The sequence below is a fragment of the Leishmania mexicana genome, chromosome 26 (genome assembly GCF_000234665.1).
Source record: "Leishmania mexicana MHOM/GT/2001/U1103 complete genome, chromosome 26".
NCBI classification, from domain to species: Eukaryota; Euglenozoa; class Kinetoplastea; order Trypanosomatida; family Trypanosomatidae; genus Leishmania; species Leishmania mexicana.
This window is the reverse complement of record NC_018330.1, coordinates 975,882-994,953: the sequence shown is the minus strand read 5'-3', so window position 1 is coordinate 994,953 and position 19,072 is coordinate 975,882. Positions and strand designations below refer to the sequence as shown.

The window sequence follows — 19,072 nt, the reverse complement described above, 5'->3', positions numbered from 1 at the left end:
GTTGGCGCTGTTATACGGACATTTCACATGGCAACACCCTACGCAGCAAAAGGGAAAAAGCCACACAACAGCCGAAACAAGGTAGGGGGCACGAGACAGAAGAGAGGAGCACACCAATACTTCAGCTTGGTGGCACAGATAGGAGGGAGGGGGCGAAAAGAGGGGGCAGGCGGAATCGGTCTGCATCACCCGCGGACATTTCCGGCGTAATTCGAAGAAAAGCACAGAGCATCGCGACCTCGCACCTGCAGCCCAGCACATTCCGGTAGGCAGCGACTTCTTTTGCATCACCCCCCCCCTCCGGCTCCCCCACGCGCACACGCGGAGAAGGCGAGAGCGAGGTCGAAGCTGAACACGCTGAACCTTTAAAGAAAGGTGAGAAAGAGGAGCAAACAAAGAGACCAGTGACGTTGTGTCCCAACGGCAACACCGAATCAACGTTGGCACGCGGAGGCGCCATCACCCCAGATGTCCCCAAGCGCCGAAGCCGTGCATGATGATGCGCTAAGAGCGGCGTGGAAAAGCAGCTGGAAACCGTGAGCGGAAAGCAGCAGCAAAACGAAAGCGAGAAAGCGGCTGTTGGGAAAGCGCGACAAGCGGGGCTGAGGAGTGCGCAACCACTACGCCGCTGCCGCGCAAACAGCACCGACGGTGTTCAGCGCCAAGAAGTGATTCTTCTCTTCCTCGGTGAAGAGCACCTTGATGGTGAGAGAGCAGGTGGGGCACTGCGCCACGTCGCTGCCAGCGATGAAGTCTTCAAGAAGGAGCTCGAACAAATCGCCGCAGGGGCAAGGGAAACGCAGCACACCGTCCTCCAGCGTCATCTCCGACAACTGGACCTCTTCGTAGTGAAACTCCTCCATTGTGCGACCGACACTGCCAGGACAGAAGGTGTGCACGCGAGACTCGGAAAATGCGCAGGAAACAAAAGGCACTGCCAGCTGTGCAGGCGCAGCAGAGGTGCAGAGAGGGGCGTAAGAACAGTGAAGAGTGCGGCGTGTGCGTGTGTGTATGTGCGCACGCATGGAGACACCCATGGGCGCATATGGAAAGAGACGAAGAAGCAGCAGTGGGTAGAGAAGGTGGTGGAGTACAGAGAGCGACAGAGAAGAGAAACATCGTCCCGTCGAAGAAGGGGCTAGAGTGATTTTTTTTTTCTGCCTGCAAACCGCCTCTCGGCGACGGTCTGCAATCATGTGCGTGACGTCTTCTCTGCCTGTCAGTCAGCCGGCAGTGCCATTCTGTGGTAGATGAGATGCGGAACGTAGCGGAAACCTGCAACGACACAGCAAAGGGAAGCGAGATACCTCAGATCCTCTCCAAATCGATGGCTCCCTTTTGTTTTTGCCACTACGCTCATCGTCGCTGTATAGGCGTTTCGACCGGCATCCCTCGAGAGCGGGATGAGCGATGCGACACATAGGCCCCGCTCGCACACGCGTTCGGATTCCTCACCCAGCCGTCACGACACTGCCGCATGTCCTGCTTGTTACTTTGACCCCTGCTTTCGCTCACGCAGCTCGCCGTCTCTCTTGCTGCCGCTGGCCTACCCGTCGTCACGGCGGGCACATCCGCGGCGCATTATGTGAAGCAGTTTAAGAAAGCATTCATGCGGTAAAACGCCGCTTGTCTGCACTCTGGCCAGCTGGACAGCAAAAGTGTAACCGCGTCGTCGCCTGTCCCCATGTTGCGGATGGTGAAGACAATGGTAAACAATGCGACAAGGGAAGACGGTTGTCGCACCATCTCCTCGTGCGCCAGCAGCAGCAGGGAAGCCTGCTGGCACATTTGAGAAAGATACGAAATGTGTGGCAAGATCACGTCGAGATAGTCGAGTGGCGACACCTCCTGCACATCGTAGTTGAGCTCCGTGATCACCAGTCCCGTCATCTCTGACGGTGCCGCAATTTGCAGAGTGGACGAGAGATTACCGGCCAGGTTGAGACACTCGCGCAGGACCACCTCCATCGACCTCCCGCCGCAGCCGTGATGCAGCCGTTGAAGGGCATCGCCGCGGCAGCCGCACAAAAAGCGTTGGAATAGACGTATGGCGATTGTGTTCACCTTCGTAGGCACCTGCGCATAAAGGGTGCTGCTGTAGAAGCTAAGGATGAAGCGCGTGTAAGGGCTGACCGCCTCCCCTCTGTACATAGCGGTTAAAGGACTCTCAGCTAGCAAGGCCTCCACCTCCCCCGCAACGGCGGTGTCGGCACGCGTCGCGAAAACGTAATCACCCTCCTTCTTCTCGAGCAGCAGCAACTCTGCCAACACCTCACGCTCGCTCGTAGTGAGGGACGAGACAGGGGGAGCACCACCGGCGTCGTCCTCGTTCTCGCCAACGTGCTCCGACGAATGTCCCAGGTGCGCGGCAACACTGAGGAGAAAGGCGATCTCATCCTCGAGCGTCGAGGCCATCGGCGGAAAGAGCTCAGAGCAAGCGAGAAAGATCGAGATGACTCTACAGAGCGATGTGAGCGTATTCGCAAAAGTAGCCCCTGCGCCTAAGCACGCAACTGCTTCCTGGGTGTGGGGAGCTGCGAGGTGGGCACGTGGATCCACGTCGGGTCGTCGCGTGCGTGTGTGCGCCGCTCCTTCGCGTCCAGACAGAGGGGCGGTCTCTCTTCGCCAATTGCACGCTTCCCTGGTACGCAGAGAGGTGTGGGGGCACGAGAAATGAGCGCTGGGGAACACCAAACACGAGTGCAGCCGGTGCGCGCACAGACACACGGTTGGGTATTCAAAGCTGGACGGGTGTGGTTCCCTTGAGGGGGTCGGCGGCACAGCACACGAAAAAGACAGACACGAGGTATAAGGAGAGTATGAGCGCATGGCGATGCTAGAATGCGTTGTTGTAGGGGGCCTGCAGAAGGTATACGGTGGCAAGTGCAACATGACACGACCCTCGCGGGTCGCCAAAGCGTAGCCGTAGCGGCTGGATTCCCCGGTCGCGGAGTCACGACATCGTGCGAGCGGCACATTCACTATGTGGACGCTTTCTCCGTGCAGGAGAGGCGATACGACCCAACGTCGCGGCACATGGATCGGACGAGCTGCGACGGTGCCACGTCTTGCCCCACATGTGCCTCTCCCCCTCTCCTTCCCTCCCTCACCACCGCAACGGTCGCCCCACCCCGCGGCGCATATCGCAAGCACCCGGTTGTGCGTCTTCGTATCAGCCTCATCTCCACGGTCTCTCCGCGCCTCTCCAGCTTCGCCGATGCATCAAGCGTCTGCCCGACGCACGTAGACATGCGAAGGTAGAAAGAGCAAGGTGGGGGGAAGACATGCGGGAGGCACGCGGGAAGACGAAACAGTAAGCGAGACCATCGTGCGAACGTCAGAGAGCGCGTCGCCACACAAACGCACGCGCATGCCGACACACCGCACACTACCACGGCACAAGCACATAGAAGAGCGTTGTCGCGCCGCCGTACCCACCGCGATCAAACGCCTCTCACCCACTGTCTCCTCAGCGAAACGCCGTCTCCATCTTGATCCTTGGATCCACCGCTAGTTGCTGGGAGCTGTAGGTCCAGTTCGAGAGCCAGCGCTGCGCCAGATCCACAGCGATGGGCGATGTGAGTCGCAGCAGCGTGTTGCGCAGCGCCGCGTTCGTCATCGCCGTCAACTTGCGAGCCCGACGGGATTGGCGTATGTACCGCTCTACGCGATCGCGCCGCACCGTCTCGTACTGGCGGAACGCGTACTCGAAGCCGCTGTCGCGTTGCAGTGGAACATCTAGCAAGGCAACAGCCAGGAGAGCGGCATCTTCCACGCACAACGAGGCGTCTTGGCTGAGAAAGGAAGGCAGTGACCCGTGTGCGGCCTCGCCCATGAGCACAGCTCGGCGGTTGTACCATCTGGGCATGACAGGCACCTCCAGAACCTCCGTTGGCACTGCTAACTTCGCCTGAGACAGCAGTGTGGCGACCCGGTCACCGAAACCGGCGTATTCGCGACCGAGCAGGCGCTGAAACACCTGCAGCACCTCCATGGCATCCATACCTTGCCGGAGGTCCACCAGCTCCTGCGGCGGCGAGTGCAGCGTTGCCGAGAAGGCGAGAGTGTTTTCGCCAAAGCGGTGGAGGGGAACTGTCTGTAGTGTACGGCGCGTTCCCCAGCACTCAACGGGATGCATGAGATGCGGTGGGCAATGTGGGCAGTCAACAAACCCGTCAATCTGCATCATCCCAAGTGAGCGGCTACTAGTTCCAACGTGCTCGCTAGGATACAAGAGGCGCCGAATCGTACTGTGCATGCCGTCCGCGCCAACCACAACGTCGCCCCACTCGGTACTTCCATCTTCGAGTACCGCATGCACCCCGCCTTTGACACCGTCATGCGGCAGCAGGTCGATGACTGGGGCAGAAAATTTTATTTCCGGTATGCATCGCCGTAGGGCCTCGCGCAGATAGGAGGCCGGTAGGGTGCACCGAAGTGGCACGTACCCCATCTCTTGCTTCCTGACCTCTGACAGTCTCTGCGAGACGATCGACTCGCTGTTCGCCGGGGGTGCCGTGCTGAGCGGGATGACATCCTCGGCGCCCAGCGCCGGTAGGTGGAGATTCCTGTTCGCGATCTTGAGCAACCACTTTCCCTTGTGGCTCTGAATGCCGAAGCACGCCTCCGGTTGCATGTCGCTGCTTGTGAAGATGTGCTCCATGCCAAACGCCTTAAAACAGCTCAGCGCGTTGGCGAAGAGCGTATACGGGGCAATGTAGTTGGCCTGCAGAAACGGCGCCTGCTCGAGTACGACGCAGTCCACATTAAGCCGCCGCAAAAAAGCGGCCAGTGAGAGGCCGGAAAGACCGGCGCCCACGATGACGACGCGCATGGTGCGAGCACAGAGATCGATAGAGACGCCTGCACGACGGACCGCAGGCGCGTGCGATTCGGTGTTTTGCCGTCGCGTTCTGAGGTATGACCCAACACGAGGGAGAGTAAGAAGTCCCTGAAGGAGAGGGAAAGGCGCGGTGGCGGGTCCGTATCGTCGAGATACAATCGTGCGCCAACGCCCACCCATTATCACCAACCCGGTCGCCAGTCGAATTACCAGGTTCGGATTCGGTGTTTGTGCGTGCGTGTAGGTCAAGCGGTGGCAAAGGAAACGGCCAGCGCAAAAGTAGGAGAGGCGCGCGGAGAGGGGGCGTGAGACAGGCAAAGCAGGAAGAAGGGAAGAGGTTACTGAGCCGAGCGCATTGCGGTTCGTATGAATGGCATGGCGTGATAGCCGTCGATGCGAAGCAGTAGGGGGGGCACGGGCCGTTGCCCACTGTCACACTCACGCACACGCACCGAGTGCGGTGGGAATACACGAGGGCCACCTTCTGGCAGAGAAAGTGCACACATAAAACGCAAGCCCTGGGTGTAGAGGTGGCACAACAGGCGCGGCTGTGTACACCAGCACACGGAACCAGGATGATGATGGACACCCCTCATAGTACAACGTGTGCGAAAGGACCCGCCATTGTGAAGGTCGAGTGGGGCTGGGCAAGCTTTGGCCCCACCTGTCAGACTCACCTATGCCACCATACGTCAGAGGCAGGTTCGTGCCTTCTGCATCTCTCGCCGGGCGCCACATCAACACCGCTGTGCGTGCCTTCTGTATCAATGCGCCTCACTCATGGAGCTTGCGGTGGCTTGCATCCCACAGCAACGTCAGGAGAGAGAAAAAGAGAGCAAGCTCACTAAGCCCGTCTTGACGAGCCTCGTTCGCCGCTGTCGTTGTCGTCAAGACGCTACCCAGCAGCAACCACGCACAGAAACACGTACTCAGTCCCAGCCAAAGGCGGCGCTTACTCATCTTCGCTCTCCCACAATTGATTGGATGAGAAGAATGACTCGTATGGGGCAGGCTGCACTGGTGTCACCCATGCATCGCTGCCCTTTGAGCCAGAGGAGGGAAGGTTGGCGGACACATTCAGGGTGGAGGTGTTGCCACTACCCTCCTCTGTTTGCAGGTTGCTGTAGCCCGCAAGATCCTCCTCCTCGGCATCACTCACGCCCCCATCACCGCCCTCCTCATCGTCGTCCGCGCTGTCACCCTCCTCCTCGGAAGCCGCGACATCATCCCCGCCATCGTCCCTCTCACGGGTGCCATCAGACGAGGCAGCAGCGCCGCCCCGCGCCTCCTGTGCATCGTTTTCTCCGTCGGTGCCCTCCCCTGTTGACTCCGCTGCAGTCCCGGAAGATGCCGGTGACTGCGGCGAAACCTCTGCCACCTCCTCATTCATAGAGGCGGAGTCGCCACGCATCAGAGGCTCTTCCGCTGCGGTCACCTCAGCCTCGGACGCCGCAGAAGCTCGTTCTTCGTGCGCAGAAGCGCTCGGCGAAGCAGATTCAGCTTGCGCAACCGCATCTTCGGTCACAGTGGGCACCGCCTCCTCCGTGCCCTGACTCGCCTCCTGACGCATCGCTGCGTCCATCGACGCAGTCCCACTCTGGAGATAGGAAGCGTCAGCAGGGAGAGCTGTTGGATGTAGGGAAGTGCTGCTGGCATGCCCTTCACTGAGGGTGCCTTCTTTCACAGCTTCGGGCGCATTGACTGGAAGCGCTGCCGCAGGTGCCACCGTTGGGGCGGTATCGTTGCGGTGCTTCAGAATATAAGCTGCCAGCGCCTTGACAACGTCTTCGCATGTCTGTCCGTTTATCGTCGAGTACGCGTGGTTGACGTGTAGCGTAGCTCCTGAACCTGGGTGCCGCAGACTGAGCACGTCGAAGGTGTTGTTGATGAGAGTCCACCCCAGCTTCTCCACAAGCGCCTCCATGTCTGCCCGGTTCTGCGCCTTCAAAGCGTTCAAGACCTCTTTGTTCACGTAGTTATCCCTATCCAGAGAGGTCTGCAACTGCAGGTTGGCTTGCATATAGCACGCCTGCAGTTCAGCGTTGCGTTTCTTTTGCGCATCAAGTCGAGCCTGCAGCGCCTCCACCTTCTTCCTCCATGCAACGCGCTCCTCGCTCATGCGCTGCGACAGGGCATCGCCAACGAGGCCTACCGGCCGTGGCGCGTGAGTGGCCAACTCTGGGGTGGTCAGTACATTCTTCGACGCCACTGCTGCGCCTTTCAAAGGCAACGGCAACATCGCTGCGGCGTGGGTCTCGAGCTGGCGGCGAAATTTGTGCAGCGCATCGATGCGTTGTTGCAGCATCTCCAGAGGAGCCAGTCGAGCCTTGCACGAGTCCAAGAAGTTGCTGTCCAGCATCTCCAGCTGGGCGTCGCACTCGGCAAGCATGTCCGTCAGACGCAGCTGCTCCCACTGTAGCTGCTCCTCAACCTTGTGCGCAGCCTCCTGCTCTCTCTCTGCCCGCATGCGGCGCAGCACGTGCAGCTCAGCGTAGAGGGGGAGCAGGGTTTCTGTGCGCTCGCGAGAACAAATGAGCTCCGCCTCGCGCAGTAGAGCTGCATGGGAGTCAAGAGGCGCCACTGGAGCCGCTGCGACAGCAGCGCTGGAAACCGGCTGCACCGGTAGAGACGCCGACAAAGCCTCCTTTGCAGAGGGCGTAGTAAGAGCAGCACGGAGGGAGCGACCTCGCTCCTGTTGCCGCGCGGCAACGGCAAACTTGGGCGACTCGATAAGGTCTCGACAGCGTTCTAAAACAGCTTCCAGTCCGACCGCCCACGCCGGGATGTCACTTGGGCGAGCTGGCGAGGAGTCGGGGAGACGCTGCCATACCTCCGCCTCGCCACAGCCCTCTCGTTTTACGCGTTTGATAGCGTCCCTCTCTGTACCTTTACTCGTCTTTTCGTCTGTCCGAAGGCGCTTCCACATGCCGGCCGCCTCACGCCAGGAGTTGACGACCTCCTTCACCGCGCTCCGCGCTGTAGACGCAGCCGCACTAGCCGGTGCAGGCGCACGGATGCCGAGCGCTGCCTCCATGTCGAGAAGGCGACGGTGCAACGAGGCGGCGCCGTCGACATCAGCAGCACTGGGGCCGCCGCCTGGGTCTGTCTGGGTGTCCGTCTGCGCACGCAGCGGAGGAAGGGTGTTAAGTTTCGCCCCCAAGTCACGACACACCGCATCGACCACGGTGGTGGCATGTCGCGGCACACCAACCTCAGTGACACCAGCGGAAGATGACGGAGGAGCCGCTGCCCTAGATGTGACATGCGCCACCACGTCATCAAAGTTGTCACTGCTCTCATTTAGCTCCGACAGACCCCCACGGACGCCAAGACGCCCGGACGAGGCAGTGGACGGCGAGGATGAGTCGACAATGACCACATCATCGTCCGAGCCACTCATTTCGCAACTCCGCAGCGCGGTTCGGCACAGGCACCACAATGCACGTAAGGTGACACTCCTGACTGCTCCTTACAGCCAGTAGGCGCTGTGAAGCGATGGAGAAGCGTCTGCACGCGTTTGGGACAGCCTCGCGGGGGACAGGAGGGTGCGTGTGCGCGTACGTGCAGATAGAGATGGTTAGCGTACGGCGCACGAGCAAACTATGCTTGTGGGGAGGCAACACGGCAACGCGAGCAAACCGCAGCCACAAAAGTCCCGTGATGCCAAACGGTGAATAGGGAGAGTGTGCAAAAAGACGCGGTGCACCTCACGAAATGCACAGCTCAGGATGGCTGCAGTTGTGGTGCCGACACTACACGCACACGCGCGCACAGAGAGAGGGAGGGAGTATTGGGGGAAGGGAAGGTGTGTGGGAACAGAAAACGTAGAGGAGGGACTCGGCAACGTGCAATGAGCAGGCGCATGTATTTAAGGCAACTCAGAAGGAAGACGCTGCTGAGTAGAGTAGCGTCACTGGAGGCACCGCATCTGACTGTCGCGGCAGCGCGACCACAACGACCTCCCTTTCCCGTCCTTTCTCTCGCGGAAGCACCGACGGGCGCCCATAGCCTCTCGCCGCAGTGCACCACTCATGCCCTCTTCTCTCTGCGAGGTGCTCCGTCAGTGGCGGGCGTCGCCTTCTTTCTTCTTTGTGGTGCGTGCGTCACGTCTTGCTCGTATAGTAGTGGGCAGGGGGCGAGGTATTCGCTGACCTCCTTGCAGACGGCAGCGCACAGGGCTGCAGACGATCGTCCATGTGTATATACGGGGAGGTGCTGCTGAAGGAAGGTAAACATAAAGAAAATAACGTTTTCTCCCCTCCCCCATCAGCGGCGCACCTCCCTGCTGGCGAACGGTGTCGGTGCGTGCAGCCTAGGGGTCATGCTAGAGAGGGAGCTGCGATCGGCTGCCGCATTGCACGCATCACCATCGTTCTTGCCCGCGTATTGTGTGCGAAGAACGCAGTGGAGCATAGAACAAAGAATTGTGATGCGGGCATCAGCTTCCTCCTGTACGAGTAGGCTGCGGTGTGTGCGCTCTTCGTCACGGAACGCAGACTGAAGATTCGCCAACTGCGCGAGCATTGTATTCGCACCCGCAGCGCGAACGGGAGCCACAGTAGTCGCCAGTTGACACCGCACAGGCAACGCAGTGCGACGATTCACTACAGCGAGCCGCGAGGCGCCTCCAATGAGCACGTGCAGACGCTCCACCTGTGCAGCAGTGCTATCATGAAGCTTGTGCTGTTCATTGCGTCGAACACTCAACCACGCGCGCGCTGTGGAGTTCATCGATCAGTGGTGGCAGTTACCTGCCCATAGGAATCCGGTTGCCTTTGGTTCTTTGTTCGAACGCGTTCATGAGGTGCCACTTGTGGAACACTGAGAGGGTGCCTTGGACATACACATGCATGTGTGTTTGGGTGGGTGTCCGGAGCGAGGGCCCTTTCTGTAGTATTCTCCCCTGCCTCCTACAAGCGCCTTTGTTTCTGTGCGCAAGTCTGAAGAAAGAAGAGGTCGGATGAGCAGCCGAATGGACATCGAGCTCCACCGCAGGGCAGCAGCCCCCCCCCCTCGCCACAGCCATCATAACTCCCCCCTCCCTTCCTCCCCTTGCGGCTGCAAACCGCAGGGAAGGGAAGATGACTGGGGGAAAGGGGGCATGAAAGGAAGGAAGGGGACACGGGGGGGAGGGGGGCAGCGGGGAAGACTGCGAAACTACGAAGGCGGAGAGCATACGAAGCACAGGACCGTAGACTTGCCTATCTATGTTTACGCTTATGCAGCTGTGTAATTTACGCTGAGCCAAGCACGCGGCCGTACGTGCAACTTGCAGAGCCATGGCGCAGCACCCCCTCCCCGCCCCGCGAAGTTCCGCGTTGCCCTCTTTCCGACAGAGAGACGGACAGCGCCAGAAATCCATAGCAGACAAGGGAAGCAGGTGAATGCGTACGCATGCGCACTGGTACTAAAGAAAAACTTACGTTTTTGTTAACGCGTCCATCCTCCAATAAGGCATGAGTTCACGCCAACCGGCCGGTCACATGCCCCAGCGCGTGGCGCGAAGCTGCAGAGGACGGCGTGACAGCAATGAGCCGACCCAGTCACCCGAGCACGGTCTCTGCCGCGCAGCTCGCCTCACAGCCGCTCCCACTGTGCCAGTCGACACCTGGTCCATCCCCCTCGCGGTGCCCCGGACACTCCCCACACGAGTGGGCAGCGCGAGGGCCGGGGGTGAGGTACCGTCGAGTCACTCTGGCACTTCGCCCATCACATGGATGGCACAAGCACGCTCACGGTCGCGGGTCGCTCCGACACAGCGCCACCCAGGAACGGACCGCCGGCATCAGTAGTGATACATCGCTCTCACTGCCCCATGACACTGGTACTTGACCTTGTCATCACCAGAGGTGGCTCGGCATTTGGCAGGGTCAGAGGGGCGGGTGGGGGTGTTTGACCTCAACACCTAGGGTGGTGGTACTGGACCCTGAGATACCACCGCGCACTGAGAAGTGTGTCGCCTCTTCCCACGACCCTTTATCGGGTGCGGGTGCCAAAAGCATGAGAGAGAAGAAAAAGAAGTGGGACAGAGCCACTCATCACGCTGTCGACGTCCCTCAGTCGGTGGAGACACAGAGACACGACCTCGCTGACGAACAGAGGCGAGTGCTCGCCCGTAATAAGCATTGAAGAAAAATGCCTGAGGGACAACAAAAATGAAGCGAAAGAATTGTGCGGCAGTGTTGTGCGCTTGCAGCACCTCGAAAACTCTCGCACAGGAACAGACAGCGAAGCGACTCGTCCACGTACGCTAATCTCTGTGGAGAGGCACTCACTGTCTAGGCACCCCTCCCCCTTCCTCTCGCTCAGCCTCCTCGTCTCGGGAGGAGGGAGGGGGGCGGAGGTCTCGTCTAAGCACTAGGCGGCATCGCTATCAAGTCCTTTCGAGCAAAGACAGAGTGGAGAATGTCTCGGGCGATGTAAACCCACACCAGCACCGCAGCCACAGCCAAAAGGTACATGGGCCACAGCAGAGAGGCGTGTGCTGTGTACACGATATCCCGGCTGTCGCCCAGCACAAACCGAACAAACTGCTGCAGCTGCAGGAGACCAATCACGCAGGCGATCACAAGTACATCTGCGGCGCACCACGAGGCCAAGAAGGCACATCTGGGGTAGAGCGCCACGTAGAGGCACGGCGCAATGAGGATCGTGAAGAACCCAACCGCCAAAATGTCGAGCGCGTCCTGTCGGCCGCCCAGACTGCTCAGGTTCCAGAGAGTAAGTGTTTTGCTTGGCGGCGTCAGCAGCCGAGCGAAGCCTCCGATCGAGTACCGAAACGTTGGTATAAACCAGGCAGGAATGCTGCACGCGATCATAAATATCAGCGGAATACAAAGGGCGATCCCGGCAAATCGTCTCCAGCAAGGAGTGTGATGCTCTCCCGATGGAATTTGCGCAGAGGCGCCGCTTTGGGGCAAGCTGTTGCCGGCCATCGGTGAAACTGACGCTTGTGGCTCTTCCGGAGAGGCTGCCACGGGCTCCCCTTCAGCGCTAGTAAGGGTGGAGTTGGCGCCAGCGTCGTCCACTGGAACATCTTTACGCCGCAGCGTCGTCCCTGCTCGCCACAGCTGCGTGGCGTAGTTGCCCAGCGCAATGGAAAGAAGTGTGGCATACATAAATATGTAGAATGCCCGATGGATCCGCACATCCGCGATAGAGGGGATCTCGAGTCCGGCTACCATCACCATCAGCGCGAAGGTGTCGATAAGGGAAAGCTTACCGATACAGTCGATCACCTTGAGAGCGCGGCTGGAGGGACGGTGAGCCCACACAGTAAAGAAGAGTATGCTGAGCAGCTTCACATAGGGGTAAACGCCACTGAAAACAAGCACGCACACAGACAGCGCAAAGAGTCCCGCCTGCCACAGGTCCGTGATGGTATTCGCCACGGAGAAGGAGTACGTGCACAGTTCGTCGCCAAGAACGACCGTGGCACCCGTCATCGTGTTGCTTGCGGCAAACAGCAGCAGGCAGACAGCAACGCTGACAATGAGAAAGGTGTCCTCTGCCACGATGCGAAACGTGGACAATGGCTCGCCAGTGATGCTGCTGAGAACAGGCTGCGCTCGGTGCCGCCGCACGTTTCGAGCCACAAGCAACACCCCAACAACCACTGAAACACAGCTGATAATGATCAAAGGGAGCCGGAGTGGTGTGTCTCGCACAATCGTATTTTCTCCAAAGGAGAATGTCAGTGTACCGTTAGCGGCGCCATTGTCCTGTGCACCAGCGCCATGAGGCGACCCCGCCAAGGCAGCCAGCGCGGTGGCGATCTTTTCATTGATGAGTTTCTCGAGCTCGGGGGCAGCTACCTGTGTCAACAGGTTGCCAAGTCCGTCGCCGTTCGCCTGAATTCTCAGGTTCTCAATGGTCACGCCGGGATCGAGGTAGATGGTAACCCAGTTTGCACAAGAAGCCGCGACGCTCACATCCACATCGAACGTGACAAAAAGAGTCTGCGAAGTGTTCAGCCCCACCACCAGGTCCGTGATCTTTCCCGGCAACCCATACACAGTCAACGGTTGAGGCACAACGCCCTGGATGTATGCGGTCACCAGACCCTCGGCCCAATCGAGCGCGGACTCACTCGGAGGAGTAGGCACCACATCGCCAGTGAATCCAAAATGCGTGCCACCAGAGTAAGAAACCAAAAACCCAATGCGCTGAGGTTGAGAGCCCACAAAGAACCGTAAGTTGCCAATGTGAACTCGATCAAGGATGACCATCAACGCACGTAGCAGCGGTGATTCACTGACGGGAAGAATCTTGCGGCTTTCGTTTTTCCGTTCGGGGGTATAGGGGTACGTGCTATTCAGGATGCTGGCCTCTCCCCGAGGCACCAACACCTTGCAGACGTAATCGCTGGCATGATTATTCACGTACGATTTCGCCTGTTCCAGGATGACATCAATCAGGCTGCTTGGAGGATCAGCGTGGAGACTCACGACCGAGACGTTCACGTGGCAATCCGTGATAGAAGAAGCGTTCGTGATGCACATGCTAGGAGACTCGGGTTGCTCGATCGTGCGCGAAAGTAGCACCTCACCTGGGTGCACCATCAGATCGGCATACACAGCTCCCGAATAGGCGAACGCCTTCAAATCTGTGCGGCAGCGAATCCTGCCGCCGTCAGTGATGCCAGCGTACGATGTGGTGGACATCCAGCTGGTGCCGAAGCCGCTCATGTACACATCGAAGCACGTGAGATTGAAGGCGCTGATTCCCAAGAGGCTCTCGTTAAAGCCTGGGATCGACACATTCGTGAAGTTCAGCGTGCTCAGGAAGAGCGCCGTCGTCAGGCATTGGCTGTAGGGCACCATGTTTTCTTTTTCGATCGTGTCGCGGTACTCGAGATGCTGATGCTGCAGATCAATCAATCAGCGTTGTAGGTTCGGGTGTTTGCGTGGGTGTGCTGAGTGCGGGCTCGAGTACGCGCTGGAAATGGAACAGCAGCCGCTCCCCAGGAGAAGAAAGAGGGAGAAGAGATAGCTACGACGGAGGCCGGCGATCCGGGGAGAACGGATATGGAGAAAGGGGTGACTGCTAGCACAAGTGCAAGCGCAAGCACACACAAACACACGGAAGAACTGGGCCGAGGCGGGAACAGGGAAAGCAGCAGCAGAGGTATATAGGCGAACAGTCGAAGGAGAGTGGTGAGGCGAAATACAGCGACAGCGGCGAACACGCAGTGAAACAAAATAAGAGGGAGAAAACGGAAGCGATGCTGATGCATAGAAGGCAGGAATGGCGGTAGGCACACCTCGGCGCCGAGGCAATCACCACGTCTGAATGAGCGGGCAGAGAGACAGAAAGACGGAGAGACGGAGGCGATGGCGCTTACTAGAGGAGCGGAAACTAGAGGGCTTCGCTGACTGAAAAATGCGCTACAGCTGTTGATGTGCGCGAACAGGTATGTCGTAGAAATCAAAGCTGAGAGCGCGCGAGAAGCAAAAGAAAGATGTGAATGAACTGGTCTATGATGCAGATGATGATAACTGATGAATGCGTGAGCAGCTGAAGATTGAGGGGCCACAGGAAGCGTTGGTGTTTCAATGTAAGTTGGTTGAGAAAAATGGAAGACAGGGAGGTGTGGGAGCCGTCGCCGAGGGTCGAGAGAGCGAGGGAAATGGTAAGAGGTGAAGAAGAGGGCGCACGATCATACGGGGCGTGGGCAAAACCACAAGAGCAAGGCCTGGCAAGGTGGAGACATCGGCGAGAGGAAACCAGCACAGCTGCTGGTAAAGTCGAGTTGTCCGCGCTGAGCGTCCAAGGCGAGCGCGGACAAAACAACGCCGCCTGGTGAAGCAAGGAGAAGCGGAAAAGAGAAGTGGTTCGCCTTCAAGTCGATGTCAGCAGTGACGCTGTCGAGGTACGCACGCCCCCATCCCCTCTCTCCTGCCTCACAAGGTCTGTCCAACGTACCTACAGCTCCTACCGAGATCCTGGTGAGAAAGCGATGCCCTGTTGACGTGGTGTGGACTCATGATTGTCCCCCTAGGGCACATCGAGAGGAGCGCCTTTCTCGCCTGCCTTCTCGATGCGTGATCGTTTTCCGTTCACGCTTGCCCTCGTTAGCACGACGCCTTCAGGTCCGATCAGTGTGCGGGTCGCTTAGCACACACAGGCACACAGTGACACCGAGAGACACACATTATCTCCGCGAGGAGTGGCAGCGATAACGAGCACATACCGTTAGCCGAGGTGGCTTTACACGAAGAGAGAGAAACGAGAAGAGAGACACCGCACTCATCCGCCGGTGCGCACTTGACGGCAACGGGAAGAGCAAGCTCACACCACTGCAAGTACGCAAGCAGGAGCAATACACCGTAAAGGTGAATTGGGAAGGAGGTGGTGGTGGCGCGCCTTCGGATGGCAGAGCAAGCGGTGTCGACAGAGATAGAGAGATCGGCTGGCTGCGCAGTGCCTCCGTATCAGTTTCGTTTGAGCCGCCCCCTTGCACGCCCGATACACACGACGTAGATGCGCGTAACCGCACATGGCCGGGCATTTTGCTGACAGACACATGCACACCCTCGGCTTTGGTGAGCCACCGCCCCTCATCGCCTGACCGCCGCTGATTACACCTCTCGTCGCACCGCACACCAACGTCAGCATCCTAAAGTCGGAGGACGCCACACATCACGCGGAGGAAAAGACACACGACAGCATCAATGCCTCTTCTTTCCCTGTCTCGGCGGCCGCTGCTTCTTTGTCTGCTCTACTCGTTGGCGCCGCTGCTTCAGGCCGGCACTGTCAATGCTGGAGGAGGGTCGCAGCACTCGCGAGGCTGCCTCGCGCATCTTGGCCACATCCTCTGCCTGGACGGCAGACTTGCGATGCAGTCGATTTGCATACGCGACTGCCGCCTTCACGTTCGCCTTGCTGTTCTGCTTCTGGCGAAGAAGCAAAATGCGCTTCGAGACGTTCTCCTCCAGCACGACAGGGCTCGCCTCCTTAACCTCCAGCAGGTGCGTTGCTTCAGATTGCAACCGATCCTCCTCATCGTGCACGAATTTGGCGAGACGTCGCCCCTCCTCAAGAGAGACGGTACGACCTGCCGGGAGCGCCAGGCGTGGCTGCAGCAACTGCTGGCGATGCACCTGCTTGGCAGCAATCGAAGACATGATGACTGGTAGAAAAGCAATAGGGGAAAAGCTTGCGCGGGTGTTCGACCTTTCGGTCTGACGGGGCTCGGAGTCGAGAAGACGTGCGCACCATCAACAAGAAGGAGAAAAGGCGAGAGTGACGCAGATGACACGAGAGAGAGAGTAGGAAAGCAAAGAGAGGTAGTAATGCAGTTCCTGCATGTCACTCATGATGTGCAGCTGGCACCGGCGCGTCGTTTCCGATTGCCCTCGCTGCACACCACCGTGGGGACATCGTAGCGTCCCGTTTGACGGCGGACAGCCGCACTCCTGCCAGTGATGCCAACACCACAGGTGTTCAATGGGAAGCAACTCCCCATTAGCTGCTTGGTTTTCGTCACGAGACCAGTTGGGCCGCCACCGCCTCCACCGTTGCCACCGTCATCGGCACCGCTTCACTTTGACTGGGGTCAGCTTCGTCTGCCACGCCTATGCCCGTTTGGGTCGGCTCCCATTGTGAAGAGTGGGCGACAGGTGGGAGGAGGGGGGAGGAAGGCGGCAGCCAAGGGATGCACGGACACGCAGACAGAGGATACAGGAGTAGGGAGCAGAGTGAGAAGCAAAGTGGCGAACACGAGAAAAGAAGAATGATGGCGAGGCAGTGCAAGCAGGAAAGGGGACAGAGAGACGGTGGACGTTACGGGCGGGTCACAGGGAGGGCATAGCAGGGGTGAGGGAACGAAAGCGTGGTGTGCCGCCGTAAAGGTCATGCCTCGAAGACATGTATATATATATATAGTTATAGATGTATATGTAGAGAGGTGCGCGCTGCTCAGCCAACTTGGGGTACAACGGGCGAACGAGTGGGTGGCGTAGGGCGGATAGTCAGCAGCGGAGAATGGAGAAACAACAGCAAAGAGGAATAGCGGACAAGAGAAGAAACGGAAGTGCGCTGCCCTTCGATGTGTGTCTGCCCGGTCCCATTGACTTGTCGATGCCCATGCGGGTGCGTGCCCACCACTGCCCGCACACAGGCACCGACAAGTCCCATATGCAACGCACCAGCACACGGCGGCGACGGAGACATGGCGACTGGAGTCACAGAACAAGCAGCAGGCAAGAAACGAGGTGGAGAGCGGGGAAGGAGAAGCGAAGGGTACACAGGGAGGGGGAGGGGGAGGGGAGGGGGCAAGATTAATGGCAGTCAGGCGAGAGTAAAGCCAAACGTTGGAGAGAGAGAGGCGAGAGACAAAAGGAGGGTAGGCGACAGTGAGCTGACAACGGAAGAGGAAAGCGCGCGGTCCCCACGGACAGCTGCAGAGGACGTGATGGTCGGACGCCAGCACACCTCCGTATGATCTGCAAAGATGGTGGCCTCACACGCATATGCACCTCTTGTCGGAAAAGCGTGAGGGGACCAGCAGGCAGAGCTAGGGTCCCTCAGCCACCCTTACTCCGCGAGTTGGCGGTAGTCACTCATGACCAAATCGATTACTTCCTGAAAGGGTACCTCTGCGTCTGGAAACGCCCAGAGCAGCTCCGCCAAGCCATTCTCGAGATGGTCAGTATTCTCACTGCGGCAGGCGACCAGGACGCGCACTTGGAAGAGGAGCTCAGCATTGTGCGACAGCAGACGCGTGAGCCTGGCACCCACTGCGGCACCTTTGCGGACAAGGAACAGACGCTCTAGGCGTTGACGCGCCGTGGCAGCTTCTCCATCCGCATCCACATCCGCTGCGGACGCGTGGCAGTTGGGCGCGGAAGAGGCGGCAGGCGGGCGCGGCGGCGAAGACGTCGCCAACGCGTCCTTTTCCGGGTACACTGGAATGGCGTATTTGAGCACGTACGCAGTGATCGGCGAGATCAGGCGGACAAGAACGTCGTAGGCGGTCGCCCTGCTTTCCTCATGCTTTTTAAGACACGCCTCAATCACGTCGGCCAGTGCAGTGCCGTAGACAGAGCTGGTGTACGCACGAAACTGCGGCATCGGATCGCGATGCAGGACCTCTCGAAACAGCTGCTGGTCTGTCATCATCCGCTTCCAGAACGGACGATGCAGCGAAAGCAGCTCGTAGAACATGGTGCCTGCAGAAAAGATGTCCGTCTTGGTGCTGTACGCCTCGCCAGCGGCAATCTCGGGTGAAATGTACGTCGGCGTCCCCACGCGCGTCTTTACCAGCTGCCGCGTCACCTCGAGTGAGCGCACAAGACCGTAGTCGCCCACCATTGCCTTGTCCGGCATCCCGCTCTTCTGAAGCGTCAGAAACACATTACCTGGCTTGATATCGCGGTGGATAAGTCGGCGTGAGTGGCTGTAGTTGAGGGCGGAGAAGACTTGCGCCATGATGCGCACAGCAACGTCAACAGGAGGCAGGCGGTGAACCTTGATACATTGCGCAATGAACCCGTGCAGGTCACCACCTTCGCAGTATTTCATGGCCAGACAATAGCAGCCAAAGAACTTGCCGCGCGCCGCCTCCACCCAAGCGCCAATGTAGGGGACAATGTACGGATGGTCCATTGAGCTCAGCGTTGCCACCTCGCGATTCATGGCGGCAACATCTTCCTCCGTGCAGAGCCCACGTCGCATCACCTTGACGACGCACTCCGCTGGGAACGTGAAGTTGTGCTTTGGATTCGTTGCCAGCTTCGTGCGAACAGCCAAATACACTTCGCCGAAGCCACCGCTGCCGATGAGGCGGTCGAGGTGAAGCTCGCGGCCGATGATCTTCGGCGGATCCGTGACAGGGGTCGCCATATGCGCGCAGTGCTGATGCAGGCAACCTTTTTTTTCGCTGACTTCCTCTGTGAGCAAAGGTGCTGCGCTGCTGAAGCACTCCCGCACCCGAGGCGCTGGCGGCGGAGACGGCGGAGAGGTGAAAGCGCGAGGAAACCGTTAAAATGAAAGATGGCGGCTGTGGGAACAACCCCCGCTCTGGTGTGTGTGTGGGTGGGTCGGTGTTGCAGGCACATGTGACCGCACCGCATTGGTATGAGAGACCGAGGAAAAGAGAGAGGGTGGCGGTGATCAAGGACACAACACGGTTTTGCGTGCACCGCAGACGAGGATAGAGGGCAGGGGGTGAAGAAGAGATTTGCTCCCGCCATGCGAAGGAGGTTTCTCAGCAGCAGTGGTGCATCT

At 59.0% G+C, this 19,072-nt stretch overlaps 7 protein-coding genes across 7 annotated transcripts; all 7 read right to left on the bottom strand.

The window, feature by feature from the left end:
• Positions 1 to 620: 620 nt before the first annotated feature.
• LMXM_26_2630 (conserved hypothetical protein) lies at positions 621 to 863 on the bottom strand (the record flags this gene model as incomplete). Its single annotated transcript, XM_003876517.1, has 1 exon — positions 621 to 863. The coding sequence occupies one exon, from the start codon at positions 861 to 863 to the stop codon at positions 621 to 623; it is 243 nt and encodes an 80-aa protein (XP_003876566.1).
• Positions 864 to 1,581: 718 nt separating this feature from the next.
• Positions 1,582 to 2,415, bottom strand: LMXM_26_2620 (hypothetical protein, unknown function; the record flags this gene model as incomplete). The annotated part of the gene is made up of 1 exon (XM_003876516.1): positions 1,582 to 2,415. The coding sequence occupies one exon, from the start codon at positions 2,413 to 2,415 to the stop codon at positions 1,582 to 1,584; it is 834 nt and encodes a 277-aa protein (XP_003876565.1).
• A 1,054-nt stretch (positions 2,416 to 3,469) lies between these two features.
• Positions 3,470 to 4,834, bottom strand: LMXM_26_2610 (conserved hypothetical protein; the record flags this gene model as incomplete). Its single annotated transcript, XM_003876515.1, has 1 exon — positions 3,470 to 4,834. The coding sequence occupies one exon, from the start codon at positions 4,832 to 4,834 to the stop codon at positions 3,470 to 3,472; it is 1,365 nt and encodes a 454-aa protein (XP_003876564.1).
• Positions 4,835 to 5,795: 961 nt separating this feature from the next.
• Positions 5,796 to 7,877, bottom strand: LMXM_26_2600 (conserved hypothetical protein; the record flags this gene model as incomplete). The annotated part of the gene is made up of 1 exon (XM_003876514.1): positions 5,796 to 7,877. One exon carries the CDS (start codon positions 7,875 to 7,877, stop codon positions 5,796 to 5,798), a length of 2,082 nt encoding a protein of 693 aa, XP_003876563.1.
• A 3,316-nt stretch (positions 7,878 to 11,193) lies between these two features.
• LMXM_26_2590 (conserved hypothetical protein) lies at positions 11,194 to 13,665 on the bottom strand (the record flags this gene model as incomplete). Its single annotated transcript, XM_003876513.1, has 1 exon — positions 11,194 to 13,665. One exon carries the CDS (start codon positions 13,663 to 13,665, stop codon positions 11,194 to 11,196), a length of 2,472 nt encoding a protein of 823 aa, XP_003876562.1.
• A 1,848-nt stretch (positions 13,666 to 15,513) lies between these two features.
• Positions 15,514 to 15,969, bottom strand: LMXM_26_2580 (conserved hypothetical protein; the record flags this gene model as incomplete). The annotated part of the gene is made up of 1 exon (XM_003876512.1): positions 15,514 to 15,969. One exon carries the CDS (start codon positions 15,967 to 15,969, stop codon positions 15,514 to 15,516), a length of 456 nt encoding a protein of 151 aa, XP_003876561.1.
• Positions 15,970 to 17,380: 1,411 nt separating this feature from the next.
• On the bottom strand, positions 17,381 to 18,688 carry LMXM_26_2570 (putative protein kinase; the record flags this gene model as incomplete). The annotated part of the gene is made up of 1 exon (XM_003876511.1): positions 17,381 to 18,688. One exon carries the CDS (start codon positions 18,686 to 18,688, stop codon positions 17,381 to 17,383), a length of 1,308 nt encoding a protein of 435 aa, XP_003876560.1.
• Between the last annotated feature and the right edge of the window lie 384 nt (positions 18,689 to 19,072).